This window comes from Pelophylax lessonae (assembly GCF_965119305.1).
Source record: "Pelophylax lessonae genome assembly, chromosome: 3".
NCBI lineage: Eukaryota > Metazoa > Chordata > Amphibia > Anura > Ranidae > Pelophylax > Pelophylax lessonae.
Genome location: NC_138770.1, coordinates 505,575,480 through 505,587,092, shown reverse-complemented (window position 1 = coordinate 505,587,092; position 11,613 = coordinate 505,575,480). Strand labels below are relative to the sequence as shown.

Genomic DNA, 11,613 nt, shown 5'->3' with positions numbered 1-11,613 from the left:
AAAAGGCTAGGAGTAGGGGGAGTATGGAACAGGCAGCACCCTCAAACCTTCAGAAGTATGAGATGAACCCCAACAACTTGGAAAGGTGGATCTCTCTCACACGTACCAACACAGACTATCCCCCAATTTAACTGATCCCCAAAGGTTTTTGATTAAATAGCGGAATAGAAAATATGATCCCAAAAAAGTGTATGTATATCACACGTACACAACCACACTAGGCCCCAATTACTATTGTTTGTACCCCTAAAAGGCTAGGAGTAGGGGGAGTATGGAACAGGCAGCACCCTCAAACCTTCAGAAGTATGAGATGAACCCCAACAACTTGGAAAGGTGGATCTCTCTCACACGTACCAACACAGACTATCCCCCAATTTAACTGATCCCCAGAGGTTTTTGATTAAATAGCGGAATAGAAAATATGATCCCAAAAAAGTGTATGTATATCACACGTACACAACCACACTAGGCCCCAATTACTATTGTTTGTACCCCTAAAAGGCTAGGAGTAGGGGGAGTATGGAACAGGCAGCACCCTCAAACCTTCAGAAGTATGAGATGAACCCCAACAACTTGGAAAGGTGGATCTCTCTCACACGTACCAACACAGACTATCCCCCAATTTAACTGATCCCCAGAGGTTTTTGATTAAATAGCGGAATAGAAAATATGATCCCAAAAAAGTGTATGTATATCACACGTACACAACCACACTAGGCCCCAATTACTATTGTTTGTACCCCTAAAAGGCTAGGAGTAGGGGGAGTATGGAACAGGCAGCACCCTCAAACCTTCAGAAGTATGAGATGAACCCCAACAACTTGGAAAGGTGGATCTCTCTCACACGTACCAACACAGACTATCCCCCAATTTAACTGATCCCCAAAGGTTTTTGATTAAATAGCGGAATAGAAAATATGATCCCAAAAAAGTGTATGTATATCACACGTACACAACCACACTAGGCCCCAATTACTATTGTTTGTACCCCTAAAAGGCTAGATGAGGAGTAGGGGGAGTATGGAACAGGCAGCACCCTCAAACCTTCAGTATGAGATTGTGTTCACTGTACCCCACAAAGATTGAGTTCACTGCACCCCACAATGATTGTGTTCACTGCACCCCACAAAGATTGTGTTCACTGCACCTCACAAAGATTGTGTTCACTGTACCCCCCAAAGATTGTGTTCACTGCACCCCACAAAGATTCTGTTCACTGTACCCCACAAAGATTGTGTTCACTGCACCCCAAAAAGATTGTGTTCACTGCACCCCAAAAAGGATGTTGTTCACTGCACCCCAAAAAGGATGTTGTTCACTCCACCCCAAAAAGATTGTGTTCACTGCACCCCACAAAGATTGTGTTCACTGCACCCCAAAAAGATTGTGTTCACTGCACCCCAAAAATGATTTTGTTCACTGCACCCCAAAAAGGATTTTGTTCACTGCACCCCAAAAAGGATGTTGTTCACTCCACCCCAAAAAGATTGTGTTCACTGCACCCCAAAAAGATTGTGTTCACTGCACCCCACAAAGGATTTTGTTCACTGCACCCCAAAAAGATTGTGTTCACTGCACCCCAAAAAGGATGTTGTTCACTGCACCCCAAAAAGGATTTTGTTCACTGCACCCCAAAAAGATTGTGTTCACTGCACCCCACAAAGGATTTTGTTCACTGCACCCCACAAAGATTGTGTTCACTGCACACCAAAAAGGATTGTGTTCACTGCACCCCAAAAAGATTTTGTTCACTGCACTCCAAAAAGATTGTGTTCACTGCAGCCCAAAAAGATTGTGTTCACTGCAGCCCAAAAAGATTGTGTTCACTGCAGCCCAAAAAGATTGTGTTCACTGCAGCCCAAAAAGATTGTGTTCACTGCAGCCCAAAAAGATTGTGTTCACTGCAGCTCACACACAGAAAAATGGATGTGGATCACTGACACCTGCCTATCTCCAATCCCACACCACACAGCAATATCGATTGTAGTTTGTAGAACACAGTTTCCCTAAAATTCAGCAGACTCTGTCCCTAACAGGATTGAGAAGAGATCGTAGATCAGGATTGAGTGCAGATTCACCCCACCCCCCACACAGCAATATCGATTGTAGTTTGTAGAACACAGTTTCCCTAAAATTCAGCAGACTCTGTCCCTAACAGGATTGAGAAGAGATCGTAGATCAGGATTGAGTGCAGATTCACCCCACCCCCCACACAGCAATATCGATTGTAGTTTGTAGAACACAGTTTCCCTAAAATTCAGCAGACTCTGTCCCTAACAGGATTGAGAAGAGATCGTAGATCAGGATTGAGTGCAGATTCACCCCACCCCCCACACAGCAATATCGATTGTAGTTTGTAGAAGACACTGACCCTATATAATTCAGCAGACTCTATCCCTAAAATGCCTACAACTCGCCCTGCCTAAACACTCCGACCTGTCCCTCAATTCTATCCGGACACAAATGGTTTTTTTCCTGCCTATCTTTCCCTAATCAGCAGCCAGCACGTTGATGTGTGCTCTGTCCCTGAATCTAAGCAGCATAATGACGCCGCTGCGGCTGCCTCGAACTTATAAAGACTTGGTCACATGCTTCAGACGGCCAATCACAGCTACTGAGACATTTGCAGGCATGGCTGGGATGGCTTAAGGCACACCAGTTAAACGATTGTTGATTGGCTGTTGAAAGCCCCCCATGAAAAGAGCGCCAAAGCATGCAAAACCCGGAAATAAAACGACCGAACACGGATTTTTACCCGAACATACAGTAAAGTGTCCGTGTCCGTGTTCGGGTACAAAAAATCCAATTATTCGGTACGAACACGAATAATACAGTCCGTGTTCGCTCAACACTATTAATGACCAATAACCTTACTACTTTAAAAAACTGACAATTTTTCCTTAACTATTGTCAAGCCACAGCCCCATATATGCTGATTGGGTACTTTTGGACCCCATCTGCATATTCATTCTGGCAACAAGATTGTTTTGAATGATGCAGGTAATGGGAGAACCCCCCCCCCCCCCACTTAAAAAACACCGGACCCAAAATAGATCTCCTCTATGGTCTAGTCCATTAAAATTTGAGATCCCTTCTCTTCAAACCCTATCTTTAAAAGCTATCTGTTTCATTGTAATGCAAAAATAGGTTGTATCTAGAGCCAAAATTTGTATTTTTAGTTTTGGCTAGACTATAAAATCGGTAAAATGCAGACATGCTTTTTTTTTTTTTTTTGCTGTGTCCTGTTTGAGATATTATCCTTCACTTCCAGTGCTGAAAATGCAGAAAGAAGTGAAAGATCCCTAGAAGGTAAAAACCTTACTTATTTCTTATTGTCCCTATTAGACAATTTTCTTTTACTTCTCTTTGGGTGATAATTGTAAAATTTGGGATTTTCCTTCACTTTCTGTTTTGGTGGCAAAAGCCAATAGCACAAATGTAGAGGGGGGAAGCAGTGTGGGCACATGCAGGAATAAAAACCAAAACAAAGGTTCTAAAGGTCTTCCTTTCTCTATCCAAAACTACAAAAAGATGTTTGACTATAGATATAATTTAAATTATCTATCAGAGAGCACAAAAATGCCCACCCTCTAGAAATATCCCCCACATCCTGTATGATATGGCTTGCTATTATTCCTCTTTTGTCTCTAGTCTGTTAAATAATTTACATGTCATAACTACACTACATGTTATTTTCCAGAAGATTGAAAAGAACAATAAAAAAATTACAAATTGAATTTTGTGTCTAGGGTGCGTCATTCAGGATAAACAATACCTACACTTGAAAAGCCCTTTTTGATCGCACTGACTAAAAGGATATGTGCATTTGTGTTTATGTATTGTTAAAAAAAAATAATAATTATACCCTGTTTGCTGCATACTTCCTGCCTGGGCTACTACTCTAAGCTGAGCTGCAATTGTCAGACCTATTTATAGTTAAATTAAGAAGAAGAAAAAACACAACTGGAAGCAGGAACATGAACTTAAGAAAGAATAGAAGGAAATGTGCCTGCTGCTCCGTCAAGTCATCCACAATCCTTACTGCAAAGACCTTCATACAGTCTCTTTTTATAGACGTACAGGGAGGGAGCAGGCACTATCCAAGACTGGAAAAAATGAGCTAAATATGAAATTAAAAAAAATTTAACAAGGGTTTCGGAAAATATGTGTAACCTGGTGTGAAGGAGGAAGAAGACTGAATCTGGATTAAGGTCAGACATGGTTCTTTTTATGAGTTGTTTTTATAGATAATGTTATGCATGTGTGCTTATGAACTAACACTTAGATCACAAACTATGCCTTAAAATAAGCTGATTTCACGCCATGTGATTTGAAAGAAACTTGTCAACCAGTTTTTGCAGCCTATTTTTATTGCTTTTTATTAAGTGGTGTTAATAACAGAAGAGCATGAGGTTGTCTGATAAAGGCAGATTAAGATAAAATAAAAAAGCGTCATAGCACCTCATATTCAGTAGGCAACCATATCCGCACTCTGGGAATAAACTCAAAGGATACATTTTTCATAAGTTTTGAATATTTTGCAGACTAAATCACCCTTAGTGGATTACATACTAGGCAATTTGTAATCTATTTGGTTGAAAGAAAAATTTGGGTTAATACAGCAGAAGTTATAGTCAGTAAATAACTGCATGTTAAGACAATCAGTAGGTTGAGAAATATAGGCAGCTGAAATTTTATGCAAATATTGTTTTGTTTTTTTGCTTGGCTGTTCCCGCCTACCATCTGAGCTTCCCTGTTAGTCAATGAGACTACCTATTACATTAAAGGACCAATAAGGAGGCTCAGGGATCAAGGCCAAGCTCAAATGTACCAGAAAAGTTAAGATTTGCAAATGTCTTCAAATGTTTATATAGCTGCATCGCTAGTCAGATTAAAAAAAAGACACAACTCCATCTAGTTCAATCATTGACCAGCAATGCTTGTATCTGTGGATCCATTTATTACTTTGACATGCTTTTTGCTGATAAAATTATGCCAAGGTGTATGCTCAGTTTTATTTGCCAAACGGTGTGACAGGCATAGCTCAGTTTTGGATTATCTGCCCATGTAAGAGGTTCAAATTACTTGAACGGCCTACCAATATCGGCATGGATGATACTAGGTTATTTAAAACTAGGCATTCATAGGTCATGGACCATAGCAACAAAGCAAAAACTGTAGTTTTAGACATAAAACTGTTTTTATTTTATGTATCATTTTTCATTTGTGGACCACTGTAGACTGGTCTTCAAAAAGAGAAGGACAAGGGCTACATGAGGCTCTACAGAGCTCAGCATCCAACTAACATTTCTGTTTCTGCAAGATTCTGCCTAATAGATTGTATAGTATAGTAGGAGCTTAGCAACATTTTAAAATCTACATTCAGCATCACACCAAATTTTTTTTTGAAATCCAAAGTTTATTTATTAATAACCAAAAAGACAAACAATAGGAATATACAGAACGTAGTGCAGGAATACATTGTACATTATCAGTGATCTCACAGTCAAGCAAATGGAAGAGAAAAAAAAAAAACATCAGTAGATATATTGTGCAATAATACCCATTAAGCATATCCCACTTTTCACATCAGCTAATATTGGCATAAGTCATTGGGGTCTAATATCAAGACCACTAGTGGCCTGCAGCAGTTCGGGCATAGAGTTAACCAACTGTACAAATCCTATGATAAGGCATAACATAGTGTAGAAGAGTGGGAAAAGAAATGTGGCAAAACCAACAGTAAAGATAAGAAAGAGAGGAAAATAGAAAGAAGGAAAGGAGAAAAAAGTAATACAGGTGAGCTCCTAAATGGTCAGGCCAAAGACAGCTACCAAGGTTAAGCCTGCATAATCCTGCTCATCATCAGTTGTCACGGAGCCAATCCCGGGTGGTCAAGCCACCCCTGCCGGACTGTATAGAATTTCCGAGCAGCATTACGGTGGCGGTAGGCCAGTCACACCTAATTTTAATTGTATATGGTTATGGTAGCAGTCATATAGAGCTGATGGTTGTAGATATGGAGAGAATCACACATGCCTAGGACAACATAAACTCTAAATACAGCCCTGTGCATGGCCAAATTGGAAATCTGCATATCATATTTAGTAGGAATTACAGGAAAGTTTAAATTATCTGCTTCTATGTTGTGCTGCATTATACAGCATGGTAAATACTCTCCTGCAGTTGTTACCTCTTTTAATAAGCCTCATCCACACATAACTAGGATTTGTTTTGGTAGTATGAATACTGGAATCAGAAAGTGCTGATTCTGCATCCATGTGTTGTTTCCTATCTACACTAACAAGAAGGCAGCTGGTGAACCCAAGAATCTCGCCTTATGCCTCTTCTAGAGAACACTGCCTTTAACAAGATTATTATCTTTCCGTATGATAGAAAAGTTAAGCATCTTATAAATAATTAGGAATAATACAGGAGCTGTCTGTTAGTAATTCACCCACCACTAACGATATGTAGTTTATCATATGCAATTTAGGACTGTTTGGTAACCATTAAAGAGAAGCAGTGGGTGCTTAAAAATGCACATGACTGGAGTAATATGTGTTTTCTGTAAATCAATGAAATAACTTGTAGTTAACTCATTGTCTGTAAACTCATTTAAAAGAAGAAAATGCTCAAGAAGTGACAAACTGGCAAAATAAAAATATTAAAGCTTAACTCCAGGATAGGCAAATTATGTCTAAGTACAAGAGACGTGTGTTGTCCTACTTTTGATGTGCTTTGTGTATTTTATCCAGAACTGTGCAGTGATCCAGTGTGAAACTTTGCCTAGAATAAAGACTGGTCACTGCTGCTCCCTCCTTGTTCAGGGTGACCTGTCTTGTCCCAACTGTCCCCTCCCCCTCCTCTCCCTGTAATCTTTTGTAGTGGATGGGCCTGCTAATATCTGGTTTGCTAAGTTATCTGGTGCTTACAAAATGGATTTATGTGCTATTGAGGAATATATTTAAATATCCGTTTTTATGTCTGGAGTTCACCTTGAATTAAATTCATGAACCATGGAAGCCTGTAACATAGTTTTATGGTTAGTCTGGTTGAAAAAAGACACCACTCAATCTAGTTCAACCAAAAAAGGGGGGACATTTTTTTTTTTTTTTTTTACAATCCTATATACGCAATCCTGTACCCACAACTCGTCCAGAGGAAGGCAAAAAACACCAGCAAAGCATGATCAAATTTGCTCCAGCTGGGGAAAAAATTCCTTCCTGATCAACGTTACCTATGAAGATTAGTATCCAGTTATATTATGTACATTTAGGAAAGAATCCAGGCCTTTTTTCAAGGAATCTACTGGGCTGGACAGAACCACCTCTTGAGGGAGTCTATTCCACATTTTCACAGCTCCTACAGTGAAGACACCTTTCCGTATTTGGAGATGAAATCTGTTTTCCTCTAGACATAAAGAGTCCCCCCTTGTCCTCTGTGATGACCTTAAAGTGAATAACTCAACACCTAATTCACCATATGGCCCCTTACAATGAGTAAAATTGGTATTGAACACAACACCATTTTTCTAGGTAAATATATTCATAAGGATGCTATTGACATGATCTTTTTACCACATGTTGGTAACAACCCATGCAAATCATACGTACATATAAACCAAAACAAATAAGTTCAGAAATTAAGTTATGTGTAAAAAAAATGGAAAGACACTGGGAAAAAGTATTGGACACACTACCGCGACCATAAGTCGCCCCATGACGGAGCGACTTTTTACCACGACTTTACCGCGACTTTACCACGACTTCAGCGCGACTTGTGAATTATTTAAAGCAACTTATATGATAGACGACTTTGTATTTGGCCAATCCAGTGCCACATATCAGTGCCACAAATCAGTGTCCACCAGTGCCACAAATCAGTGTCCACCAGTGCCACGTATCAGTGTCCACCAGTGCCACGTATCAGTGCCATGTATCAGTGTCCACCAGTTCCACGTATCAGTGCCACGTATCAGTGTCCACCAGTGCCACTTATCAGTGCCATGTATCAGTGCCACGTATCAGTGTCCACCAGTGCCACTGCCCACCAGTGCCACTCACACAGACCAGGCAGAGATAATGGTATATAGGAACTGTAGGCATGGCTGCAATGTGGGGAATGCCTGGCTAATTTTCCTTCTTCTTCCTGGAAAGTCGGATCACAGTCGCTTGACAAAAGATAAGGATCTGACTTGGAGGCGACTGCCATTGAAGTCTATGGGCACAAGTCGGATACAAGTCGCCTTGAAGTAGTACAGGACTCTTTTCTGAAGTCAGAGCGACTTCAGTAGTGCATATTAAGACAGCTCTCATTCATTTACAATGCATTTGTTATGACAAGCGACTTAGGGCGACTTGAGGGCACACAAGTCGCCTGACAAGTCGTACTAGTGTGAATGGAGCCTTATTGAAATTTATTTATTACTTTGTACAAAATCCTTTGTTGGTAATGACAGCTTCAAGACGCCTCCTGTATGGAGACGCTAGTCACATGCGTTGTTCAGGTGTGATTTGGGCCAATTCTTCCACACAAACAATCTTAAAATCTTGAAGGTTCTGTGGGCCCCTTCTATGAACTCTGATCTTTAGTTTCCATAGATTTTCTATTGGATTCAAGTCAGGTGATTGGACGGGCCATTCTAGCAGCTTTATTTTCTTTTTTTTTTTAAGCCAATTGAGAGTTTCCTTGGCTTTGTGTTTGAGATCATTGTCTTACTGAAATATCCACCCTCGTTTTATCTTCATCTTGCTGGTAGAGGGCAGCACATTTTTATCAAGAATGTCGTGGTACATTTTTCCATTCATCCTTCCTTCAATGTCGTGAAGTTTTCCAGTACCGTATGCTAAAAAACAGCCCCACACCACGATGTTCACACCTCCAAACTTCACTATTGGTATGGTGTTTTTGCGGTGATGTGCAGTGCCATTTGACCTCCAAACATGGTGTATATTATGGCATCCAAAGAGTAAAATTTTGGTCTCATCTGACCAGACTAGATTCTACAAGTATTTCACAGGGTTGTCTAAATGTTGTGGAGCAAAATTTAACCACTTGCCAACTGCCCCACGCAGATTTACTGATTATGTGCATGTGGTGTCTACGTGATTATGTGCATGTGGTGTCGGCAAGGCGCGCGCACCCCTGCATCCGCACTCCCGCTGTGATTAGACACAGCGGGAGCCATACCGCCGGAGGAGCGGGCGCGTTTGCCGCCGGCCTCTTGCAATCTTCAGGGAAACTGACAGGTGAGCCATCTGCCTATGTAAACAAGGCAGGCGGCTCTCCTGTCAGACAGGCACAATGAGATTGTGCATCTCAGCTAAGCTGAAACACCGATCTCTGTGTGTCTGCCACAGAGCCTTCCCCCCCACAGTTAGTAAGCACTATTTAGGAGCACACTTAGCCCCTTGATCACCCCCAGTATTAACCCCTTCCCTGCCAGTGTCATTTATACAGTAACAGTGCATAATATTTAGCATTGATCACTGTATTAGTGTCACTGGTCCCCTAAAGTGTCACATAGTGTCAGATTTGTCCACCACAATGTTGCAGTCCCACTAAAAATCGCTGATCGCCGCCATTACTAATAAAAACAACAAAAAAGTCCAAAAATCTATCCCATAGTTTGTAAACGCTATAACTTTTGCGCAAACCAATTAATATAAGCTTTTTGGGATTTTTTTAACCGAAAATATGTAGCAGAATACAAATTGGCTCAAACTGATGAAAAAATTTGATTTTTTTAAATTTTTTTATTGGGAATGTTTTATAGCAGAAAATATGAAATATTGTTTTGTTTTTTCAAAATTGGTGCTTTTTTTTGTTGTTGTTTATAGCGCAAAATCTAAAAACAACAGAGGTGTTCAAATACCACCAAAAGAAAGCTCTATTTGTGAGAAAAAAGGGACAACAATTGAATGTGGGTACAGCATCGAATGACAGCGCAATAGTTAGTTAAAGCAACACAGTGCTGAATCGCAAAAAATAGGCTGGTCATTAAGGGGGTAAAACCTTCCGGGCTGAAGTGGTTAAACAAGCTTCAACAAGCTTTTTCTTCAGAAATGAAGTCTTGTGTGGTGAGCCTGGCATGGTGGTTAAGTGCATTACTTATTGTTTTCTTTGAAACAATTGTACCTGTTAATTCCAGGGCTTTCTGAAGCTCTCCATAAGTGGCCCTTGGCTCTTGGACAACGCTTCTGATAATCATTTTCACTTATCTGTCAGAAAATGCAAGCAAAAGAGAGAGAGAGGTGGAGACACCTACACTGCTGAGAGATACTAGAGTGGGCCTGGGTGGGTGAGATGAGAGGAAGCTTTTAGGGGTGGGGAGAGATGAGGGCTGTAGATGGAGATGTGTGCAGAGGTGGGGGATCAGGGAGTGTGGTGCAGAGGTCAGAACCGAGGTGGAAATGAGATGTGGACAGCCTGTGAAAGAGAGCTTAACCCTGCACCCCTAAACCCTGCACTCTGTATGTAGCGCACTCCCCAACCCTGCACATCTTACAGAGTGCACTCCGTCACTCTGCACTCTGTACACAGTACACTTCTTAACTCTGCACTCTGTACATAATGTACTCCTGAACCCTGCAATCTGTATGTAGCACACTCCTGAACTCTGCATACATAGCCTTACAGATACAACCCACCCTTTGAGGGCAACCATAATTCTGATTCAGCCCTCAATGAAATTGAGTTTGACAGACCTGATCTAACCGATTACTGTTTCTGTTTCATAGATGTGTGATGCTGCTGAATACAGGGGATGTTAAACTGCTGATATGGGAGGTTTGTTAAGCTGCTGCTGGCATGCTATGGTTTTGCCTCCCTTACTGTGCATACTGTAGAATTGTGTTGGTACACCCCTCTCACACACTTTAATATTTTTCCTGGGCCTCATTTTTCATATTGCAGTGATGTAAAAATATGCTCATCATGATTTAATTGCACCCATTTAAACCACACCTAACTAGCCATGCCTACCATCTTCACATCCCGTTATACCTCTTTTTGAACCTCTTAAGTAAGGATGGGGGAGGAGAGCATGTTGTTGTCACTTCCTATGCGTTCAACAAATTAATTTGCTTTGCATTCTACATGATATTGTTTTTCTCAACAAACATGCCTAGTCCTTTCTGGGCTTTTTGGCTTCTGTAAGTGGGAGAGATTGAAAGAAGAGGGAGATACCATCATGAAAAGGAAAATGTAAGCTAGGACCTGAATGGAAAAAAAATACTGAAACAGCGCTCATAAATATCAGAAATGTCCCCTTTCATGAAATACATAAATAAATAATGTGTATAAATGGAGTCCGTGTCTTAAAATATCAAATAGGTAAATCCAATTACACAATATAATAGTGATTCGTGAATGATTGTATAAAATGATTGTATAAATATATAAATATTGCAATAATGACAATCCTTGTGCAAACTGCAAACATTAACTGTGTGTGCTAATAAAGTGATGGTGCTTCAAACGGTGATAAAAATCATCAAATAAAGTCCAAAAAAAAAAAAAAAGTGCAGATTCGTGTTCTGTAAACAGGTGACTTTGGTGGGTATCTGAAGTGTGAGTATCCTCCACCTTATACGCTACCCATTACCAGAT

At 40.5% G+C, this 11,613-nt stretch overlaps 1 protein-coding gene across 2 annotated transcripts in view; it reads left to right on the top strand.

Annotated features, from left to right (window-relative positions):
- Positions 1 to 4,038: 4,038 nt before the first annotated feature.
- RASGRP3 (RAS guanyl releasing protein 3) overlaps positions 4,039 to 11,613 on the top strand; it is a 304,603-nt gene continuing 297,028 nt past the window's right edge. Inside the window, exon 1 of one of the 2 annotated variants that reach the window (XM_082249448.1) lies at positions 4,039 to 4,221. In XM_082249448.1, the coding sequence (XP_082105574.1) occupies positions 4,219 to 4,221 (3 nt within the window). In that variant the 5' untranslated portion in view covers positions 4,039 to 4,218. The remainder of the gene's footprint in view (positions 4,222 to 11,613) is intronic. The other variant, XM_082249451.1, reaches the window with a different exon arrangement.